The sequence below is a fragment of the Enhydra lutris genome, unplaced genomic scaffold (assembly GCF_002288905.1).
Source record: "Enhydra lutris kenyoni isolate GAN:26980312 unplaced genomic scaffold, ASM228890v2 scaffoldscaffold9, whole genome shotgun sequence".
Lineage (NCBI taxonomy): Eukaryota > Metazoa > Chordata > Mammalia > Carnivora > Mustelidae > Enhydra > Enhydra lutris.
The window spans coordinates 6,894,307-6,917,865 of NW_019154093.1; the positions used below are offsets into that span (position 1 = coordinate 6,894,307).

Genomic DNA, 23,559 nt, shown 5'->3' on the forward strand with positions numbered 1-23,559 from the left:
GGAAGTGCAGGGGCCCAGCAGTCTCAAGTCTACACCCTGAGCATCAGGACACTTTGAATCCCCTGCTTGGCCAAGGGGGTGGGGGAATGAATCATTTTTGTGTTAACAGAAGGTACGGAGAAGAGGACAGAAAACCTGCCTCCCTGAGAGCTAGAGAGGAGCAGCTAGCCGGCAGTGGGCCAGGAGCGCACACTCCTCCGCCCAGCCAGCAGCAGCTGAGGCAGAATTCCCGCACCATCGGCCATACGCACTGACGATGCCAGGCCTGCAGCCTGCCTCCTGGAAGCCACTGCATCACCGGGATGCGCAGATGACTGGACCCATGGTACAGGTCAGCGACGCAGCACACCTGGCAGGCACACGTACAATTAAATAGCATGTTTAATCATCTCACAACAGACAGTAGCGCAGTAGTGTAAACTAAGTTTCTTTCCAAAAAGTCACTCCCCCGAAGCTCCTGTTCCTCAACACTCAGAACATGGCTGAGGAACCGGTGACAGGGCCAGAGGGGTTCAGGAAGTCTCTGTTCCAAGGAGCTAAAAGTCTGTCCAGGTCAAGGTTGCCTTGCAAGTAGCCGAGAGCCCTATGAGGAGCTGATGCGCGCACATTCTGACACACACATGCAAGGGACACATGGAGAAGATGTAGGTGGACACAGAGGACCCGCGGTGGGGCAGTCACACACATGCGCTCATGCCGTCACCTTCCAGTCAGCATGTGACTGTCTCTTGCTGGCTCAGGGTGGGGGGGCCTGAGCCCTGAAGCGCTGGTCAGGAGGAGGAAGGGACACGTCTGTGACCAGCCCCGTGTCTGACACAACAGTGCAGCCAGAGGGTCCCTCCCCATTCCTGAAACAGCCAGTCCTCCTGGAGTCTCGGCCGGACACCCGCATCAGTGGTGAGGACGGGGGTGCCACTTCCTCTGGACCTAGTGAAGGGGTGCGTTCTGTCCCAAAGAAGGGAACAAAGAACATGCCCACAGGCAGGCCTGGGAGCTGGAGGCTGGGAATGCTTGGTTCTCCAGCCAGGTGTTGGGGGCACAGCCCGGCCTCCCTGTGCAGGCACCCTGGGAGCAGCAACACTCCGGGCAGGGAGCTGGAGAGGAGGCTGGGAGCTGCCTGGATGGCCCTTGGAGGAGGGGAGGGGTTTGCAAGAAAGGAGGCCCTGAGGTGAGGAGGTTGGGGTGGAGGTGGGGCTACCAGAAGGGTTTAAAGAGGAAACCTCTTCATTCACAGCTTCATTCAGGGTTCCTGGAGAATGTCTCTGGATTCAAGTACCAGCAGCTCTGGTGGAGGGGATTAGGGTGGAGTGACCAGCAGACGCTGGAAGAACAGCTGCCCACACATGGGAGGTCTGAGGACCAGCCCGGCAATGCTCTGGACCCTGGCACTGCCCACCCCTACCCTGAGGCAGCAGACCAGGTGGCTACAAGATTTCCTCCCGTGGGCTCCTGGCCTTGAGTGGGGTCTGCCCGTTGGGCACAGAGCCATTCTGACCATGCAGGAGTTTGCCCTTCTCTCGGTCTGGCCACGTGAAGATGGCATCATCGCTGTCCAGCTCCGACTCGGAGCGCATCAGGCTGCTGCTCAGCATTGGGCCTTTCTGTTTGCTGCCTGCAAGAAACCGAATCCAGGGTCAGGAGCACACACCTTCCTCGGCTTTAGCCAGGCCCTGTACCCTTCTCCCAGCCTGAAGAGAAGCAGAGGGACAAGGAACGTCCCCGCCGCCTGTCCAGGCTGCAAGGGGCTCCCTGAGTCTTTGTCCCAGTCCTGGTTAGCTGGAACAGTTCCTTCAGGAAAGTCACACAGTGAGTAGATGGGACCAACAGACCTGGGGCGCAGTGTGGGTTCCTGACCTCCGGCATCTGTTAGCTCTGCTTAGTGCCACCCAACAACATTCTCCTCATTGAAATGTGGAATGTTTTATCATCTCACCTCATAAACAGGATGGAATTCCCACAGGAGGCAGGAAAGCACAAGAGGTCAGCTCTAGAGGAGGAACTTTTCACCATGTCCTGTCTCAGCATGGATGGCAAAGGGCCTGCCCGAGTTCCCCACACTGAGGGAGGATACAGCCTCATGCCCCAGAGGGGTTTGCTCCGGCTCCAAGGCGTGCGTATGGGAGGCGGAGAGCAGGCCCATGCCTCTGAGAGGTCGCTCCTACTGAGAGCGCCTGACTGGAGTACCGGGACTCCCAGACACAGCCCCAAGCCATCAGTTCATCAGAACACACAAACAAGGACCCATAAGGAACACCCAAGGTCAGAAAAAATGCTTGAGATTCTGTAAGCCATTGGAGTCACCTTCATTCTGTGTCATCCCTAAGGCTGCAAAAGCTGTGCCAGAAAAAGCCAAAGGCAGGCAGAGCCAGCAGCACAAGGAGCGGGACATGCCCAGGGCAAGGACCCAGCATGGCAGTGCTTCTGGCCCCACACCACCCACCCTGGACCTAAACTACCTCCTTTCTTAAAATGGTGACCAGGGTGCCTGGGTGGCTCAGTGGGTTAAAGCCTCTGCCTTCAGCTCAGGTCATGGTCCCAGAGTCCTGGGATCGAGGCCCGCATCGGGCTCTCTGCTCAGCGGGGAGCCTGCTTCCTCCTCTCTCTCTGACTGCCTCTCTGCCTACTTGTGATCTCTCTCTCTGTCAAATAAATAAATAAAATCTTTAAAAAAAAAAAAATGGTGACCAGACAGGTGAGGTGTGTTTGAAACCCCCCCCCAATATCCAACAATCACTCTCCCTTTCCCCTGGGCCCACCCAGATCCCCCGAAACTCCGAAGGAATGTTTCTCAGGATTCTCAGAACATTTTCACGTCATTCTGGGCAGAATGACATAAGGCTGACACCAGCACCCTGAGCTGCTCCAGGGTGGTGGACAGTGGCAAACATAAGAGCAAGGTCCCCCAAACCCCAGCTCTGCCCCTGCAGCTGAAATATCCTCCTCCTTCTGTCCTGTGGGGGCGGCCCCTCCAAGCACCCACGTGAAGCCTCCCTCTCTCAAAGCTGGTCCCGAGCCCTCCTTCCCTCACGGCTGCTGAGGACAGGAACCCGCGCCTGGCTCCACAGTAGACGGCTCTCACACGAACCTGCCCACACGAACTCCTGCTCTGCCTGGAGAACAGCGATTTCCCCCACTAACCAGTACAAGCCGGGCACGGACCAGAGCGTTTGCAGCGGCACTCCTCATAACAGCCCAAAATGGAAAGAACTCGATTGCCTGACGACCGTATACCCGCCAAAGACATTCACACAGCGGAAACGACACAGCAGGGAAAGAACAGACTCGTGCTCTACCTAACAGTACATGTGAACGTCGTAAATGTAATGGTGAGTGGAAGGGGCCGAATGCATTGACTCCATTTATATAAACCACTCCAAGATGGTAGAAGGAAGTTGGCAGGGGGAACGCAGTGACTGGAAAGAAAGGGGGTGGATTATATGGGTATGTTCACTTACCGAAAACCCATCAAGCTGTCCTTATGATCTTCTGTACATGTTAGACTGAACCACAAAAAAAAACCCACCAGTTTTAAAGGTCAGAGAGTCAAATACCTGTAATTTTATATGGTTCAATCCATTATGCTCACTAGAAAGCTTTGAAAAGTCAATAAAATAGCGAAACAAACCCCAGAACCACAGTTGCTGAATGTAAACCAGGTCTCCTGAGGGTGGTCATCCCTCAGGCCCTGCCTGGTGGCCTTGGGCACTCCAGCTCCCCAGAGACCCCTAGTCCAAGCTCAGCGTGGCTCCGGGCAGACAGGGTCGATGCCCGCTCACCTCCACACCCCAACATGGCCTGCTAAACCCACGCTTCGAGCTGAAGAACTGCCATTCTAAGCCTAATGCTGACAGGCTCAAATCCCATTCTCCCTGTCCTGCCAGTGGCTCTACTCTGGGTTGCACCCACTCATGGGCCAAGTCTAGGACGAGAGCGGGGCTTCAGCCTGGTCAGCTGCATAAGCCCAAACGCCCAGGGACTCTCACTGCTCCCTCAGCTACACATTTCCTGCACAGAAGGGCCCTCCTGGCTGTCCTCTGGTCTCACCCTGGTGACCCAGATGCAACTGGCCACCGTGGGGCTTTCCCTTGCCACAACCCTTTTCACTGGATATCTGCCTCCTTTGCATGTTGCCTCTTCAATCCAGCACTTTCTCATGCCCTCCCCCAGCCTTTCCCTCCATGCTATCTTGCCAAAGCAACTCCCTGTATCTCCCACCCTCTCCTTTCCCCCCACTCCCTCTCTCCTCCTCTGGAGCTTCACCTCTATCTTCATTTCTGCCTGCAGCCTTGCCCTCCAGCCCCACTCTGCTTCTCCACAACTCACTGCTCCACCCGTAAAGGACTTCTCAATAGTCACGGTCCATTTCCTCACCGCTTACTCACTGCCTGAACAATCTGCATTTCTCTTCTGCTGCCAGTCCCCATCCTACTCCAGCTCTTTAGATGACTAGAAACTTCTCTAGTGATCGTGGAAACATTCTGTCTTCTGCAGCAGCAGACACTCCTGACCATTCCCTAATGATGCCCCCCTCCCTCACTGATGGTCCTTCTCGGGCTCTAGAGTTCTGGACTCTTCTTTTGTCCCTCAGTATCCTCCCTAGAAGGGATGTGACCCACTTTTGTGTTGACCCTTATCAGTATCTAGAAGATTCCTACATTGATGCTTGGCAGTTCAACCATTCTACTGAGTTCAACTAAATTCATCTTTTCTTACCCAAGCTATCACTGCTCCAATGCCTTAATTCTGTCTATGGAATCATTCTCTGTCCCTCAGGTCAGAAGTCTGCCCTACCCTTTCCTGTCCCTCCATCCTCTTGACCCCATGCTGGTTGAGCCAGCGTCACCTCCCTCTTAGACCACTGCAAAAGTCTCCCTGCCGGCATCCACTAGACTTTCAAGATGACACTTCTTGTCACCATCAGAATTCTTAACTCCTTTGGCTGATTTTCAGTGCTTTTACACTTTGGTCCTTGTCAGTCTTCCAGCCTCATTTCCTCAGCCCCATTCACAAGGATCCTAACTAAACACTACTCGTCTCCAGCACTTCCTCTCCAGTACCACCCGGTCCACACATTCTCAAAGCAGCAGCTCAGGGACCAGACTGCACGTCTGCTTTTCTTCCACACCCCTTGGCCAGCACGCTCTGAACTGCATCACGTCTTCCCTGCAAAGGCACCTGGAATCTCTGGGCCTCCTTATGTCATCACCTCGCCACCATTAGGACATCCTATCGAATCCTTTCACCCATTCTTGCCTCTCCAGTTCCCTCACATAGCAGTCAGGGTTTTTAAAGATGTAAGTCAAACAGATCATTTACCTCCTTAAAAAGTTGCCCGTGGCTCCCTATTGCTCTCAGAGGGAGCGCATAGCCAGGTCCTTGCTCACCTGCGCAGCACTGACCCTGTGCTCGCCATGTCCAGTAGGTCACCTTCTACTTCCTCAGATGCCTCCGCTCCTTCCACCAGCTGGGCCTTTACCAACTCTGCTCCTTTGCCTGGACTGCTTTTTCTCAGAGTCCTTCTGTGGCTAACGCCTACTCCTCCCTTGAGTCTCAGTTCAAGCGTTCTTTATGTTCCTGTGAAGACCTTTTATTACCACATTCTGTACAGTTGTGAGTCCATGTGTTTCGTGTCTGTCTGGGAGAAGCTGCACAGGAGCAGTCTGTTGGTGGGCTCACCGTAACGTCACCGGTGTCCGGCAGAGGGCCTGGCACACAGTGGTCTCAATCCATGTGCACTGAGGAGTAAGACACAGTCCCTGCCCTCAACGATTCCACTGACTGGTAAGGGGACACGCAAGTAACTAGTATAATACAGGGAGAGAAATGCCAAAACAGACACGTGGCAGAGAGATGAGCACAACGTGAGCAGGTTAAGGGAGGGATGAGAAGGAGCTTTCTGGACAGAAATATGAACCAGCAGAATTCGCTGAGTAAGAGAGAGGTCAACAAGGAGGAAGACCTCAGAGAAACAAACAGATAAAAGGTCACCCAAGGCCACGTCAGCCAGACCCAAAGTCAGCCACTGAAGGGTTTCATGGGGTGGGGAACCTTTGGGAGTCATGTGAAAACAACCTTGGCTGCTATGTGGAGGGTGGACTGTGCATGTTTTTACCCCCAGACCCCTCTCCTGCCTGAGGAACCCCACATCTCCTCCAGGTGCCACCCCGCAGACTTCCCGAATCCAGCTGCCCAGGTGCAGGCCCAGACTGCCTCGGCGCATTTGTTTTCTTCTGATGTGCCTTTGCTCCCTCTGTAGCCTGGAATGCCGAGGGCAGAGCCTGTTGTCTTGGAACGCTTTGTACTCCCCTTCCGCCTCTCCTAATAGAAAGCTTTAACTATGAGTGCTGTTTCATACTTTGTCTAAGAACAGTTCTGCTTGCCAAGTGTTTAGGAATAGCTCTACCTAGAAGCCCACAGATACTCGATGCCTACCAGGGCCTCGGTGCACGGAAACCTTGCCGACGACACCAGGCCAAGGAAGGGCGCCCCTGCCCACACCCTCACCGAAGCCACCTCAAAGCTGGCGCAGTTGGTGATTCTTGGGTGGGAGGCACCAGACAGATGGGCCCCCGTGCACCGGAGCCAGCAGGCAAGCTGCCCTCCCGCCTGCTGCGGGACAGCAGCAGAGCTTGTGCGTCTGCCAAATACTGGCTAGAGGAAGATGGGAGAGGAAGGCCCATGGAGGAGGACATCTGGTCCTCCTCCAGATGAGGTGAGGAGCTGCCTCACCTTATTGTCTGCCCAGAAAGGACAGACTGGTTAAGGCCAAGAGACCCAGGTCCCTAGGCCTGATAACCGGGGACAGCCTGAGGAGCTGAAAGCCAGGAGGCAACCCTGAGGCAAATGAGCAGGCCAACAAGAGCAAGAGGCTGAGTCCCTCGGCAAAGTGAAGCAATCCTGAGAAGCGGCCCCAGCTCAGAGCTCATCCAGCACACGGCTTCTGACAGGGTGGTGCCAGGTCAGCCCTCCACCTTCATCAAGCAATAGACAAAACACTTTTCCAGAACGAACAGCTGTTAGCGACAGATTTAGGAGGGAACTAATGACGGCGGCTCTTCACAGGGAGAGTGCATGAATCTAGAGGCCCCACCCCTAACCCCAAGGACCACTACCTGCTCGGGAGGTTGGCTTCAGTTCCAGACTCTCCTGATCTGTGGCATCCAGGATCTTGTACTTGCTTTTCCTCTTGGGTTTTCCTTTCTGCCTGAAAAACACAATCCCCACCGCTGCTCAAGAAGGGGGTTCTGTGTGAGACTCAGGTAGCTCAACACAGGGTGGCGGCCAGATTACGGAGAGCGCCTGTCCCCTGCGAGCTGCCTAACAGGAAGACTGTTTTTTCCCCTGTGCTTCCCAGCCGAGGGACGGTGGCAGCTGTGACTGGTTCTTCACATACTCCTCACCAGTTCCGGGAAGGGAAGGGAACTATGACTATCTGACCAAGGAGTCACCACTGCACAGTGCAAGGAAGCAGAGATTGGTTAAAAACACAGCCGTAACAGAGTACAAGCTCGCCATGCTCCCCACACGACACCCGAGGGGAAAGACATTTGGGGCAAGAAAAGCAACTTGAGTCAGAAAGCCAACAAAACGAGGAGATGGTGGACTCCTATCCCATAGAACCATTTTCCCCAGCGTGAGATTTGAGCTGCTTTTATGTAAAGGGAGTGAGAGGAGGCTGGAGTCAAAAAGTGACTGATATCTACAGACATCCAAGAAGGCTGTGGAACTTTGTCCTTGGTCAGTTGATCTCTAGGAATCTGCCTGTGAATCTTAAACACAGCACAGGCATTTCTATATGTACTTATCTTCTCGAGGTAGGTAGGTAGGTTTCAGGTAAAAAAGCAGTTTTGTAAATGTCAGTGATTGGTATGCCCATGTGCAGGGCTCAGCACAGGTGCCTAAGCTGTAGGTCACAGCAGCAAGGGAAGGGAAGCAACATGAAGTCAGACATGCTCCGTTTCTCCCTATTAATCAAGAGAACAAGAAACTGATGCTTGAGGGGTAGAGCGTTGAGGAAAGCATTAAACCAAGCTATTAATGGTGGTAATTTTTTAAAACTGTTTTCACTTTCTGTGTTTTATGTGCAGTTAAGTTGCAGGTTAAATCTGAGCTCTGCTACTAATTAACTGTGTGTCCATGGACAGGTGAGGCCATTTTCCTGAGCCTACATTTCCTTAGCTGTGAGATGAGAAAAGGGGGTTATATGCATTAAAAAAAAAAAAAACAAACTATCTACAAAATATCATCCTGGTACTTGGCACAAAGTAATGCAGAAATCATACTTATCATTAATAATGAAAAAACATCTAATAAACATTCCCTAAATACTGTAAGACTAGATAAGAAGATTCCAACCAAAAACAGCCCAAATGTTTAATCATGACTAACCGAAGTCCACAAATATGTGAAAACATGTAGACACATGAATCCCAACTAGAAAGAAGGGCAAAAGAATTGAGAACTCATGTGTTGAGGCAGGTGTGGAGTAGAAACACAGCCCTAGAGAGGTGAGCCAGGCGCACAGACAGGCCCTCCTGCTCCCACCTGGTCATGGCCACACTTCCCAGGCTGCAAATCGGTGCAGTGACAGCCACTTGGCTGAGGGAGTGCGCCCCGGTCCTCAGGAGTGGGAGAGGGTGACGAAAGCCTTTTTGCACCTGCCTCAGGCCATGACAGGAAGCAAGGGATGCCAAGACTCAGTGTCTTCCATGTGGAAGATGCCAGATTCCTCTCTAATGAATACACAACTAGAAGCTTTAATGAATTTCTGAAGAGACTCCATCTTACCTCTTACAACAACAGATCACCGTCCAGGACAGGATTCCCAGGGCAACAACAATGACAAAGGAAGCAATGATAACATACAACACGCTCCACTCTGCCAAGAGAAACAAAATGGAGAGGGCTGTGAAGACAGAGGCCAGGAGGGTGGCCTGGGGTGCCCCGGCCTGGGCAGGTGGCTTGGCTCTGCGGACAAGGCAGCCCCACAGCAGCCCAGCGCAGGGGAGACCTTGCAGCTGTGGGCAGCTGAAGCTTTCAACCTCCTGCACCGTCCCTGCTGAGCCCGTGGGGCAGAGGGGCAGGCTGTACGGAGCTTTCTCAGGGGGCCGGGGCACCCAGAAACCTGAGGGCTCCCACTGGGCTGCCACACAGAGGCACTCCAAAAAGGAGGCTGTGCAGCTGATCCGACCTAGGGTGCAGTTTGCACTCGGTTGGACTTAAGCCTGGTTCTTCGTACAGGCCCGCTGCAGAATTCTGCTCTAACCCAGAGCAGCGTGGAGGAAGGAAGTAAAAGTCCTCTGCAAACAGAACATACATAGAGTTCTCCTCGCTTGCTCATCTGCCTCGGAAACACCACCACCCACCTGCTCAACTCAGAACTACGTTCAGCGCCAAAGCCACTGGCACAGTGCCGAGCACAAGACTCACCACAGTTGCTGTCTCCATCCCTCAGCTGCACCTTGATGAAGTTCTCCATCCAGAAAGGGTCGCAGATACAGCGTTTGGTGAATGAATCACAGTGGCCATGGTCAGAACAGTTCAACTGGCACGCTGAAGGCAGCGGGAAAGGGGACGGGGGGCAGGAGTCAGGGCTGGCCCAATGGCTGCCAGCGCACATGAGGACGGAAGGCGCCTCTGCCCTGTGGTCTGCGGTGCCCCTGCCTGGGGGCCTCTGCCGGCATGCATGCCGCCCGGCCACCGTGATGGTCATCGGCAGATCAGCCAGCAGTAGGGAGCAAGGCCACTGGCACAGTCCAGCTGTCCTGCTTTGCTGCTGCTCCCTGGGGGAAGTTCTTAATCTCTTAGCACCCACAGACCCCTTCTGTGCATCCCATTAATGCCAAAATAAAATACACAGTATTATGAATGAAAGCAATGATATTGCACGTTTTTAAAATATTTAAGAATGTAGTTTTAAGCTAATAATATATGTGTCTTTATGAAAACATTAAGTGACCAGATCTAGCAGCAGGTCTAAGAACTGCCATAATTTTGAAGTAATGATGAGTAAAAATGACATTTCGTCATGTAATGTGTTATGAAATTACCTGTGATTTCTACTGCCTTAAAAGTCACAGGTTCAGTTAATACTACTGGGGCTTTTGCCTACCTTCATAATAGCGGGAAGTAATGGATTTCAGTTAGAGGTGGGTGAAAACAAAGACGTCATTTTTTTCGCATTCAAGCTCCTAGCCCCTCTGACCATTGTCTCGCGGGCCCATGGAACCCAGGTGAAGAACCCCTGCACCGAGTCGGGACACTGCTGGTGGAGCAAAGTGACTGTCTCCATGCTCCTCGAAAACAGGAGACGAAGCCTGAGGACAGGGGGGCTGCGGGGAGCTGTGGCACTGGGTAGGCTCTTCTTCCCAGCTGCCCAGGATTACTCACTGACAGTATTGATTTCCAGAGCTCTGAATATCAGAAAGTCTGCTTTTTGCTTCCGCAGCTCACTCTTGAGCATCGCTGCCACCTCATGGCCTTTGAAGATCTGGTGGGGAGGCTCGTTTTGAACAAAAAATACCATCTTGGTGCTGCAGAGACACGCGACAGTGTGAATGAGTGGAAGCCGTGTCCAGCAGCAGCAGCTACGTTCGCTACAGAGCACCGCGCGCTGTGCTGGACACTGGGCTAAGTTCTAGATTCCTTCTCCCCCCGCGAGCCAGCAAGAAAGATGCTCTCCGTGTCCTCTCCATTTCACAGAGGACAGTGTGGGCTCGGAAGGGTTAAGTAACTTGCCAAGGATCACAGAGTTAATCATGGCAGAGCCAAATCCCAATGCTGAGATGTCTGACTCCAAAACCTATGCTTTCAGAAATGCCCTAAGCTGTCCCAGCTCACAAGAGGACCTATTCCAAACCAGTCACTGGAGGTCAGGAAAATGGGGATTTGTTTGGTTACTACATATCCGCTGCCAGCCTTTAAACAGCTGAGACTGTAGTGTGGGGCTGTTGCGTTTATGTCTAGGTTACCTGTAAGACAGACCACAGTGCTCTGAAAAATGTCTGCTGTTGGACAGCATCAAAGCATTATCCATGGGAGCACCTGGGTGGCTCAGTCGGTTAAGCATCTGCCTTCAGCTCAGGTCATGATCCCAGGGTCCTGGGATCGAGCCCTGCATCAGGCTCCCTGCTTGTGCTCTCTCAAACAAATAAAATCTTTTTAAAAAGTGCATAATCCATAGATCAGAACAGCCAAATGATCATTACTACATAGCAACAAGAAAGACCCTACACAGTGGTGTGGTTGGTGCAAGACCATGCTACCCCATGTCCAGAATCTGTTTGCTTTTCTGTCCGTTTCTGTCCAAGGCAGACCATGTTTGACCTCACATTTATGTGGGCACAAAGTCTGTTCTCTATGCCTCGGTCTTCATCTCAGGGAGCCCATGACTCCACATTACTCTCACAGCCAAACCTTTGCAATCAGTGGGTCACACTGGGTTGTAAGTCATCCAAGATAGCGATCCCCTTGGCACACAGGGTGGCTGCTGGGACCCGGAGGCCCTGGATCAGTTCCTTCCGGTAAAGCAGCCTCATCAATTTACCCCAAAGTGCCCCACACATGGCATTGCTTCCTGTGTTGGTACGATATATAACCGGTCAGGAAGCACTGTCATAAAAGACTTTCTGTAAGTTTGCTACGTGGTGAGATGAACAGTGGGGTATTATAAATTCCAGAATCTAGAAACAAACCTTTGCCATAAAGGGTCTGTGGTTCACTTCTCATTATTTTCTCCCTGTTACCTAATCCATGCTGACAATTTCAGTATCTCTCTCTACACCAGTAACCCTCAAACCTTCACCTCTTCTCTCCTTGTCTCTCCTGAATGACCATCTACAAAAGCTTGCTAGAATACCCACCCCATCTCTCTCTCAGGCACTTCCAATCCAACAGGTCTCAAACTTAAAATAAGCACCAATTGAGCACTCTGTGTGGTAGGGACTGTATAAACATCCTCTTATTTAATTCTCAGTAACAATCCTACGAAAGGGGACTAGCATTTTTACAAGTGCACACCAGGTTCAGGGAGGGAAGTGCCTTGTTCATCATCCCAGAGCTGACACGGACAGGTTTGTCTGGCGTCAGGCTTGTGCTCTTTCCCACTGTCGTATACTCCCTGCATACCCATCCTCCTCCTGAATTCCTCAACTAGGCCAATCAGTCCAAGCCAGAAACCCAGAACCACTGTGATCCTGCATCCTCTTCCAGATGCAGTGAGGGTAAGTGTGCCAGCAAACCCTTCCGGGACACTTCAGCAGCACACCTGTTCACGAATTAGCATTGTGTCTGCCCCGATCCCCACCAGCTCTGGTCAATCCAAGCAGCCACTCGCCCTGTTCCTACTCCCAGGCAGCCAGCAGAGCTTAAAGAGAAAGCCCTAGTCATCACACTCTGACCCAGTGAGCCCCAACTGTGTGCGTGTAGAGAGCTCTGAGGTTTCAGGTGCCCGGACCTCACTCCGGACCAACTGAATCCTAGTCTTGGGGGGTGAGATGCAGCTAACGGCATATTCAGTAAAAACTCCCTGTGTGGGGAGACGAACCATGCAAGACTGTGGACTCTGAAAAACAATCTGAGCATTCTGGAGGGGTAGGGGGAGGGAGGTTGGGTGAGCCTGGTGGTGGGTATTGTGGAGGGCACGGATTGCATGGAACACTGGGTGTGGTGCATAAACAATGAATTCTGGAACACTGAAAAGAAGTTTAAAAAATAAATAAATAAAAATTTAAAAAAAAAATACCAATCTCCAGGTGTTCTGTCATGTAGCTGGAGTTGGGAACCACCACTCTCATCTCCTGTCTCTAACTTTGCCTGAGACCTCAGTACTGCTCAAAGCCAAAACCCTTTTCTGGAACTCCTATTCCCAACCTTTACCATTTTCCTCAGGCTACCCACCTCCTTCTCACCTCCTCAAAGCAGATGGCCTTGCCTCCAGTTTCAGAGACAAAACCCAGCACACTGGTACCAAAGCTGTCAGACACCATCCTGTGTGCTTCAGAATCCATCCATTATAGCACATCTGCCCGCCCTTCCTCCCCCCTCCAGAGAAAGTGCTGCTGCTGCTCCGCCCACAGCTGGGCCCCCAGACCTGCCCCCATTTGGAAGCCACCTCCCCAGCCTCTACCTTCTACTTTTCTTCTGCACCTTCCCTCAGTCTATAAAAGTGCTCAAGTATTTTCTGTCTTTGAAAGGTGTTCTTTCAACCTCCCATCTTCTCTTCAGCTCCAGCCCCTCGTTATATTTACCATCTCTGTATCCTCCAACCATGACATGAATTTGCCTTCTGTCCCCAACATCGAAGTAAAATCCTCTCACTGTACTTCCAGTGATCTCCCAATCAAAAAGCCAAAAGCCTGTTTTATGTCCTCACCATACTCTTCCTCTGTGGCATTTGAACCCTGTGGCAGCCCCCACCTGCCAGCAGACTGCTCCCATCTGCTTTTCCTCCCGCCTCTACTATTGGTTCCCAGTTGCCTTTGCTGGCTCTTCTTTCCTTGCCTCCTCCTTAAATACTGGGGTTCTCTGGCATGCCGGACACTCCCCCAGCGTGACTCATCTGTCCTCCTGGCTTTGATTCCTGCCTGTGTGCCATGACTCCCTATCTCTGGCTTTTTTTCCCACCCCAAGTTCCAACCTATACTTGCCACTGTCTGATGAAATATCTCTACAAGTTACCCATGAGACACCCAAAATTCAACAGTCAAAATTGAACTCATTATCTTTTCTTTGAAACTGATTCCTTCTGAATCCCTAACTTCAGTAAATGGGTCCACCATCTGTGCAGGCGCGTAACCTAAAGCCTTCGGTTTGATGCTTCATTCACCTCCACTCCCAAAGGATCCCCAAGTCCTTCTGATTTACCTCTGTTTTCTTTTCATTTCTTCTCCTCTTCTGTTATTCCATTGCCACTACCTTAACTTGGGTTTTATTACCTTTTTACTAGACTAGTTCTAGGCTCCCCAACCCTGCATCTCTCCCTAGTTTGGTTTAGCCTCCATAGTACTGGTCTTCCTAAAACAAAACAAAAACCAAATTTCCTTGCTTCAAAAACAAAACAAAAACTTCATACATATAAAACTTGAGTCCTCCCCTTCCCAAACTTTTATAAAAACGAAACTCCTTGGCTTGCTTGTGACTGTTGCCCATCTGTACAGCTGGTCTCATCTCCCCCCTTGTCCTGGGGCCTAGGAAGTGCTCTGAACCAAAGGACTTCTTCCAAGGGAAACTCTGTACTTTCATATCACAGGACCATGGCTCATGCTATTCCCCTTTTATGAATTTCCTCTGAGTCTTTCTATGCTTGCTCGATGGAAAATCTTTGGACCACATCCTGCCCCTACTCTTCTGGAAGAATTAATTGGCCTTGCCCATGTCTCCGTGATACCACAGTCTGTCAAATTCACCCTGTATTAATGTTATATGCTTATTCTGATTGTCTTCCCTACTAGACTATGACCTGGTACCTGACACCCTGCTACTATCTAATACTGAGTATGTGACCTGTGCTAGAAGAGACAAGTTCATTCAAGGAACAGAAACCATGAGCAGTTCTTGGTCAGAGAGCCCACTCTTCCCTATCTACCCACACTACTTCTCAGCTCAGTCGGGAAGCCCAGGGGGCCCCTGGTCTTGCCTTCTCACCCCCCCCACTCCATTGCCCAGCTACCTCTGCTCCGTGTATGGCTGAATCTTTTGCACAATGATGTCGGAATCCAGCACCCCCAGGAGGACCCCAATCTGGCGGATGAACATCCCTTTCAGCCTCTCAGTTAGCTGACTGACGTTGACATCCAGGATGATCTCCACCAGGTGGTTTTTCCTGGGATCTGGAAAGCACGTGGATCAGTCATGGCTTTGGAAGGAGGAGAGTGAACACAGACCTGCCACTGTGCATCCGTTCTGGCACAGGAGCAAAAGCAGTGAGAGCATTCGGGAATGCAACTGACCTCCTGTAAGGGGGAAGGGACTGGACTGAACTGCCAGTAATGCACTCGGGGGCTGGCGTGGAGAGCTCTATGCCATCCTGACAACTACCACACGTGAGCTGGGCATCGGGCCGTAGCAGGCAGACCAGAGGTTTGGTGAAGGGAATGGGGAAGAGAACACTTCGAGGTCTGGTCTAAAAGCTTCTGCCCTGGGGCGCCCGGGGTGGCTCAGTTGGTTAAGCGTCTGACTCTTGGTTTGGCTCAGGTCATGCTCTCAAGGTCACGAAGACATCAGGCTCCCCACTCACTGGGGAATCTGCACAAAGTTTTCTCGCCCTCTACCCCTCCCCCCGCGCTCTCTCTCAAATAAATAAAATCTTTAATAATAATAATAATAAAAGCATTTTCCCAGTTGACTTTGCTGAGCTCTCCAGGCTGAGTGGGGGATATCTACAATCTCTCCACAATCTGATTTTCAATGACTTGCTGTGCTTTGTCTACAACAATGGGAGGGAAAATGTTCATCTCAACAATCTTACTGATAATGGAAATGTATCAGCCCTACAGGTTTGAAGATAGTAAACACACAAAAAGTCTGGGTGGTCAAGAAACAAGGACTTCCCTAGAGCAGTATCAGAGCACGATGTTCTTGTAACCCTAGAACTGGGAGAACACTATCCTTCATTTCTGATTGTGTCCTAGAGACTGCTCTGCACTTGGAAGTTAAAAGCGATTATTCAGAATACCTTATTCCCATAACTGGATGCACCATTTGCCTGTCCTGATGTATCATTTACATAATTTACATAATAGTAGACTATCTGTGATCTGATTTAAAACACAGAAGACTTTATAGTGTCTTGGCTGTTGTCCTTCATAGAGGCAGGACAAGGACCAGAAGATCTGCCAAGATCCCTTCCCATCTAAGACATCTGTACATGAGCTTGGCCTATATAACAAAGAGTAGATTTAAAGTTAATACCTTCTCATCAGATGCTCAGGAATTTATAAAGCTCTACCCCACCTCACACTCACTCCTTCCCTAATACCAAATCAGCCTCAAAGCAAAATAAAAACACAGTTCTATTTAAGAAAGAAATTTTATTTCTGCAAATCTGAAAAATGTAAAGGATACCAGTTACTTTACCTTCCCTGGGTTGTCAGATAAAGCCTGGGGCTCAACTTATAAAAATAAATTGTTTTCTGCAGCTGGGTGGTGATGAGACATCATGACTCAAGTTATTCCTATGCTCAGATTCCCGAAGCACCCAGAGCCCTCTCTCATCCATCACAGGGACAGGAGGGAGTGCTGGACCAGGGACATGAGGGCCTGGCTCTGACTCAACTGTTGTGTGACACTGAGCAAGCCCTGCCCTCTGGGAGTCTCAGTTTCTCCATCAGAGATGGGGGGGTGGGGCAGGGGTCCATAATCCTGCGTGGGGAGGAGGGGTACTGTTGAAACAGTCTCCAAGGATTTTTCAGCTCAGGTTTTCTCGAGTGTTTAGAAGCTGGCTTTGCCACCTGTCTCTGTCCTCACCGGGGGAAAGGGGCCCAGGTCCGAGGTCCTGCTGGGCTAGGCCAGCACTCCCAGCCAGTCCCAGTGCTAAATGAACTCACCAGGCTTCACCTCCACAGTAGTCCGATCCATGTCACTCTCCCCCTTCGCATCAGTCACGTGCAGGTGAAATGTGTAGGTGCCCTCAACCAGGTTCGAAAGAAAGAGGATTGGGTGATGGTCTGAGTGATTTAGCACCTCCTGTGGGGTTGAACAACACTGGCTACACTGAAGGGCAAAACCAAACTCCTTTTGTGGGGTTGGGTGCTGTTTCTGTTAAGCTCCCTCTGGGCAGCTCCTGCTTTTTAAGAGCTTTGCAGCCCACAGATGCAAGATTAGGGCATCCTATTCAGCTCGGGTCCTGATCCTAGGTTCTTGGGATTGAGCCCCGCATCAGGCTCTCTGCTCAGTGGGGAGCCTGCTTCTCCCCCCTCTCTCTGCCTGCCTCTCTGCCTACTTGTGATCTCTCTGTCAAATAAATAAATAAATAATCTTAAAAAAAAAAAAAAAAAAAGATTAGGGCATCCTAGCTTGCAGAGCAATGCTAGGCAAATCATTTGGGTCCCCTGCATTTCAGAGGGCAATCCAGGTTTGACATAAGAGACCCCCCCCCCCGCCATGTTGAAACAGATCCTGGAATGTTTGGCTCAGCCTCCTCTCCCCATCTCATCACCTTGACCCTGTTTAGCTCTCCGGTTCCTGACACTTACCCCTGCCGCTGGGCTCCCTTCATCTCGGGTCCAGAGGTAGCTGACTATTCCCTTGTCATCTGAGGACTTGGAGCCATCCAGCTCTGCTGTGTCCGTGGGCAAGGTAATCACTACATTCCCAGTTATCTTGGCTACAGGTGGTTTGTTCATTTCTAACCAAAGAGATATCAGTGAAATAACATTCTGGAAAAGAAAGAATGCTTCTTCATGATGCTTAGGGGGAAATTAATATCGAAAGTATCTGAAATGGAGAAAACTATCATAAGCACCTATCCATGCCAGCACCTAACAGCAGAGCGGGGGGTTTTTTGACAACGAACTAACTTTCAATTAGTTGGGGGTTAGGACCCAGTGAAGACCAGGCTTCGGTTCCCCTCTCTCCATAGTAATAAAACCCAGCCCAGTGAAATGTTCTTCTGACATCGTCCAGCAGAGAGGGCTGAGTCTTCTCCTGGGTCCTCCTAGCAGCTTCCCTGAAAGGGTTCCATGTGTCTCCTCGGGAAGCATGTGGTGACTAGAGACAGAGACCCCAACTGAGCTAAAAAGCCTTACACTTTAGATTTCATGTAGCTGATACCACACATTCTCTTCAAAATATGACCTAAAAATGTTATTTTTTCAACATCTTCTTTTATTCCTTAATACTCTAACAGAGAGGGGGGGAAAAAAGGATCTCTCTTCTCCTGGGCGCCCCCTGCAGCCTTGTTTACTCAGGTGTGCAGTCTCTAGCCGCTGAGCGCGAACACCCTAGCAGGAGTGACCCTCGTGCCTCCCATCCACTTACAGTCCTCCCCCAGGGCCATCGCTGGCCTGGGCCTGCAAACCTCAGCAAAGCCACAGACTCCTGCCTCGTGCTGGCAGCCAGTCCACAGGCTCACAGAGGAGCACAGGGAACTACAGAGCATGACAGTCATTCTAAGGCCTGACAGCAGGTGTCCCTGCAGCCAGCAGGAGAACCACAGAAACCCCAGGGCTTAGCAGTGGAGGCAAAATAAAAACGCAAAGGAAAAAAAACCAAATTCTTTCCCTATTCAACTGAGAAGGAAGGTGGGGGACAAGAAGTTAAAATTCCCCTTGCATTCACTCCCAATTAAAGGCTGTTTTAGAAGCACGTAACAGCCGCCCTTCTCCCCCGTTTACCCCGCCACGCCTCATCTCTGGTCAACTTCTGCTGCCAAAAAAGGAGAAGCCCGATTCCTCAGGTATCTGACCCAGACTGCACCCACCCAAGGGCAGGGAGGTACCTTCTTTGACAATGACATTCACAGAACTTTGGCTTTGCAGGTTTCTCTCATCTTTGACAGTCAAGGTAAACACATAGGTTCCGACTTGGAGCCCTGTCACAGTGGCGACACTGCTGTTGGCATTCTCAAGCTGCACGCCGTCAGGTCCCCTGGACAAAGACAGAAACCAGAGGGTGGAGTTGTACCTGTCGGCTATTCTCCTGTCCCTGACTCAGCAGGAGCAGACGATTACTGCCTCCGCTGAGACACGAACGATGGTTTCCCAGCCCTTGAGAGGGCATGTTTAAAAATATTCCATTTGGACAGAGTGTCATTTGGCCCCAAAATACAGGCTTCCCTGCTGATCAGAAAACTCCATTCACCAGCTTTCAAACATGTCTGGCTTCATCCTTTCTATGAGTTTCTAGAACATTCAAACTGCTTGCTGTTCCAGTTTATAAAGGGAAGAAAGTGCTCTCAGCAGGTCTCTGATCAAAAGAATGATTTCAGAGTGATGTTTCTGAAAAGCATTTCTGGCCCAGTAGTTGGTTCAGCTCTTGCCAGCAAAGGAGCAAGATGCGTTTCTTAATCACATGCCAAACTCCCTCCTACTGAAAAGTCAAGGAAAGGAAATGGGCCAAGGCCGCAGAGGAACTCTCAGCAAAACCATCCTCGTCTCAGCAGCTCTAAAGCCAAGCTCCCTGCAGCTCCTGGACAGTGGTCACAGAGGACCCCGGACACCCTGCAGCCTTCCTCCTCCCCTGTGGCCTCACACAGCAGCCTGCAGCCAGGGAGTGAGCTCTGTGCCAACATCCAGGCACAGCTCTACACATTCCAAGGAGCAGAATGCCCCAGAGTTTTCCTTAAAATTACAGGATGACAAGAGAAATCTGCAGTCTCCCAGGTTTTGCTTTGTTTTGCTGATTAAATCTATAATCTCTGGCCCTAGTCATCCCTCCGAAGCAGATTCTCCTCCAAGAAGCTACTCTCAGCATTAGTTCTGCTGTAGGCACTAGTGAAACTCAGCTGAAGGTTTATCAGCTATGTCTTCAACAGTTATAATTCAAACACACTGGGCTGAGGAAGACTTGGTTCTCCATAAGAGATAAGAGCCGAGGAAAAGAATTTCTAAAATCCAACTCAGCAATCGTTAAGTCAAGTCCCTTCTACAGTCAAGTTATAGCCCCTTCCCACCCATTTCTAATGCCCTCATCAAAAACGAAAATAAAACGAACTCAGTCTGTCCTGTCGTTGGTACCTTTGGAAACTAAGAATGCTTTTAACTCTTCCTTAGAATTCTTTTGCTTCCCGTGGGATCCTGCATACAATCTGAGTTCCATTTGTTATGGCTTAAAGGAGCTGAAAGAAACTGTGAGAACCAGAAACGGTTCGATTAGGTAATTCCAGTTTAATTAGTATTATTTTGGTTAGTGCCTTTGGCCTCTCACTAACATAATTCGTAAATGGTGTCTTTAAGGAAATGATACCAGAGCAATGTTTTCATTGTGCAGATGAATTTTCAATTCTCTGTAATAGCTTTTCTGCCCCATCCCCACTGCCAGCCTTACCCAGTTAATTTTAAGCAACGGTATTTTTCTGCTCCATTACCCCCTTCCATCCTGCCTCTCAAGCGTAATTAAACTGTGCATTTCGGCAGATGGATTGTACCTGTAAAAGCACCAGGACCACAAAGTACTAACTGGAGACTAGCTGACGGCAAGCATTGTTTTTTTTTCCTTACAATAATTATTTTCTGTCATTTTCTTAGAGTTGAAGTTTAGGACTGCTAACGTTTCTTTCTCAGTCATCCCCCTTGGATAAGCCAGCAAGAGCAAGTGAACTCTTAAACACAAGTCCTTGCTTTCAAAGGCCTGCAGACGTTGCAGCATAAAAGTTTCACGTCAGTACTCACTGTGTTTTCTCCCAGAGATAGGAGATAATTTTCTGGTCGTCAGAGCTTTTGCCGCCATCCAGGGTTGTGCTGTCCACCGGAAGGGTCAGCTCTTTATCCGGGCCTGCGTCTGCCTGTGGAGGCTTGTTGTTTTCTAGAAGACAGAGACAGAGAGGTCAAAAGCAGGCGGTTCAGCTGGGAAAGGAGAGGAACTAACAGGGACATATGTTCTGGAAGACATGAGAACTCTGCCTCTCTGCCCACAAAACTATCAGAGACTGTGGGTTAGGGAGCGCACAGTGAAGAATGTTAAGACTGAACCCTTTTTATAAGAACACAGCGGAATGTAATGAAGTTGTCACGCCATGCTACATTTGAGACTCGATGCTCTGGGTGTTCAGAAGAGAGGGTCTGAGTGATAAGGTAGGGCTTTCTGGAGTAAGTGGGATTTAAGCTGTCCCTTAAAGGCCATGGGAGGGTTTGGGATAACAAAACTCTATCTGCTAAGTCCCCTTGAAAGCACAATAACCAGCCACAGGCAAGACCACAGCTGAGGTTGTGAAGTCCTGTCTCTCTCTACCTCTGAAGCAAGCACTCAAAATAGACAACCACAGTTGCCAGTGACCCGTGGACTGCCACCTCCCACTCCAGCATCGTAGAGCTCAGAACCCAGACCCTCTTGTCCCGAACAGTACAAGGGGTCGGACTGCAGAAGGGCCTGCACGATAAGGCTAGAACTTACCAGGCTGCACGATGACAGTCACCTGGGCGGTAGCCTGCTGTCCAATCGTGTCCGTCACTGTGAGCTGGTAAGTGTAGTCTCCTTCTTGCATGGCAGAGAGCTGCAGGGTTGGGGTTCTAACCCCCTACATGTATAAATACAGACAAGTGGGACAGCAGACTCCCAGAATCACGACATCACACAAGTCCTACTCCAGCCTAAATGATGCACCTAGTTTTCTAGAGCTAGTGCGCGTGGCATCAGACACTGTGGGACATCCTGTTAAAAGTAAAGGGCTCCCCTTTCAAGGGGACAACCGTCCCTGACAGCAATTTCAAATAAAATCCGAGTTCTCACAAGGGAGAGGAGGACAGGAAAATGTGCAGACATAACCAAGTTTGGTCTTTATGACCCAAGCCAGAAAGGAGACCAGGAGTGTAGAATAAAATAACACACTTTAAAAAACCATGTTCTTCCTGCTGAGGCCACTCAGTGATCTTAACTCAGCTGCCTGAGTAGCACGTGGCAGCAACGGCCGACGCCGCACAGTCACCAGCTGGGCTGTGCGGATTCTGCAGCAGCAGAGAAACCGGACAGGATATCTAACAAAAGCCAGGTGAAATGTGAGCTTTAAGTCAGGCCTCCAATTTGGAAACACAGAGTGTCAGAAGGAACATTATACACAATTTAGGGCAAACTTCCAAGGCAGGAACTTCCTCTAGAACAGTGGACAAAACTTGACAGCCTCTGGGCAGAATCCAGCGTGCAGACATTTTGTTTGGTCTACAGTGTCTTAAAAGCTGGAAATTTTCTTTTTCTCTTTTTTTGAAGATTTTATTTTTAAGTAATTGTTATACCCAACATGGGGCTCAAACTCACTCAAACTCAAAAGAGTCACATGCTCCTCTGAGCCGGCCAGGTGCTCCAAAAGTTGGAAATTTTCACATACAGGTCTAGATTTGTTTTTTCTTGGAAAGCTGGGCCCCTCTAGGAATACTGGGACCCTATTTCCATGTGTAACAACTCACTGAGGCGCAGCTGACCACTTCAGTCAGGGGTTATGTTGTCTGGTTTGCCACAGGCCCTACTCAGTTTTATTTACTTACGTCACCTGCCTGGTGGCGGGTCTAATCTCCTAAGTATGTCCAGAGAGCCGACTGGGCTACTCCCAGTTGTAGTAGAGCTCATTAAGATTTGAAACCTTGTATCATGATCTCAGGGTCATGGGATCAAGCCCCTGTCAGGCTCCATGCTGAGTGTGAAGCCTGCTTGAGATCCTCTCTCTCCCTCTGCCCCTCCTCCCTGCTCTCCCGGTACCCCGAACACATGAGTGTGCTCTCAAAAAAAAAAACAAAAACAAAAAACAAACTGTACCCTTGTGGCTTCGGAGCAGTCTGGCTCTCTGGCATCATCCTAGAACACATCCTTTAATACTAAACATTAAAGACAAAGGTTTTGGTAATGTGTTCCTTAAAGACTCCTTAAATTTTCTAGTTTTTTGTTTTGTTTTGTTTTTTGTTTTTTTTTTTAAATTCTAGTGTTCAGTGTTCTATATTGATCTGGCTTTGGTCATTAAAATGGGAGCAAAAATAAGCCTCATGAGGGCAACCCAGTCCAGCAGCTGTAACTCTCCTGGGCAAGAACAGACGGAAGCCATTCCCTCCTACCTGCATCTCCACCACTTTCCCCTTGCTGCTTGGGCTGAGTGACCACTCAAAGCTGGTGATGCCGTGGTCATCAGTGCTCTGGTTCCCAAAGAGGGTGATGGAGTTCTGGGGCAGGGTGATCACTTGGTTGGGGCCTGCATTGGCCACAGGGGGGTAATCCACCGCTTTGTTCACCGTCAGACTTGCAGTGGTAGAGCTGCTTGCTCCATCAGAGTCCACCACCGTCAAGCTAGCAGGGCAGAGAAAGGAGTGCAATCAGGGATGGGCTGAAGGAAGAGGCAGCGATCTGAGAGGACTGAAAAATTGAGGCTAAGAAACACCAAGGCAGCAGGGGTACCAAATGGTTACCAATTCTTTATCCATTCTTCTCGGACAGGCAGACTACAACTAAATGCTCACCCTGACCGAGCGCCAGGCACTGTTCCAAGTGCTTCCTATCTCCTTAAATCCTCACAACGGCTCCATAAAGCACGACCCTCATTTTACTCCTTACATATATGAGGAGACTAAGGCACAGAGAGGTAACTTGCCCAAGCTTGAGTGGAGTCAGAATGCGAATCCAGGCACTCCATCGCCAGCACCGTTCTGCTCTGCCACCTGCACGTGTCCGTGCGCTGGGACCTTCACAGGCACTGTCTGCCCTGGCCCTCCCAACAATCGTATGAAGTAGGCGTCCTCCATCTCCCTGGACAGGAAACTGACAGAGGCTACGTCACCTGCCCAGGGCTACACAATGAGCCAAGATGCAAGCCCAGTTCTCTGACTCCAAAGCCCAGAAACCAAGTTTTAAGCGTAGATAATCCCTGGCCCCTATAGCCGCGGGGCTCAAAGGTGGCCCCGAATAGAGCAAGCATGGACTGCAGCC

General features: G+C 50.4%; 1 protein-coding gene across 2 annotated transcripts in view; it reads right to left on the reverse strand.

Annotated features, from left to right (window-relative positions):
* Positions 1-363: 363 nt before the first annotated feature.
* LOC111143194 (KIAA0319 like) overlaps positions 364-23,559 on the reverse strand; it is an 89,049-nt gene continuing 65,853 nt past the window's right edge. For both annotated transcript variants that reach the window (XM_022496729.1, XM_022496730.1), the window contains 12 exons: positions 22,695-22,923; positions 21,049-21,172; positions 20,328-20,460; positions 18,437-18,585; positions 17,193-17,344; positions 16,545-16,683; positions 14,669-14,828; positions 10,390-10,532; positions 9,430-9,552; positions 8,788-8,878; positions 7,113-7,204; positions 364-1,612 (listed from right to left, as the gene is read on the reverse strand). In XM_022496729.1, coding sequence (XP_022352437.1) covers positions 1,425-1,612; positions 7,113-7,204; positions 8,788-8,878; positions 9,430-9,552; positions 10,390-10,532; positions 14,669-14,828; positions 16,545-16,683; positions 17,193-17,344; positions 18,437-18,585; positions 20,328-20,460; positions 21,049-21,172; positions 22,695-22,923 — 1,723 coding nt within the window. In that variant the 3' untranslated portion in view covers positions 364-1,424. The remainder of the gene's footprint in view (positions 1,613-7,112; positions 7,205-8,787; positions 8,879-9,429; positions 9,553-10,389; positions 10,533-14,668; positions 14,829-16,544; positions 16,684-17,192; positions 17,345-18,436; positions 18,586-20,327; positions 20,461-21,048; positions 21,173-22,694; positions 22,924-23,559) is intronic.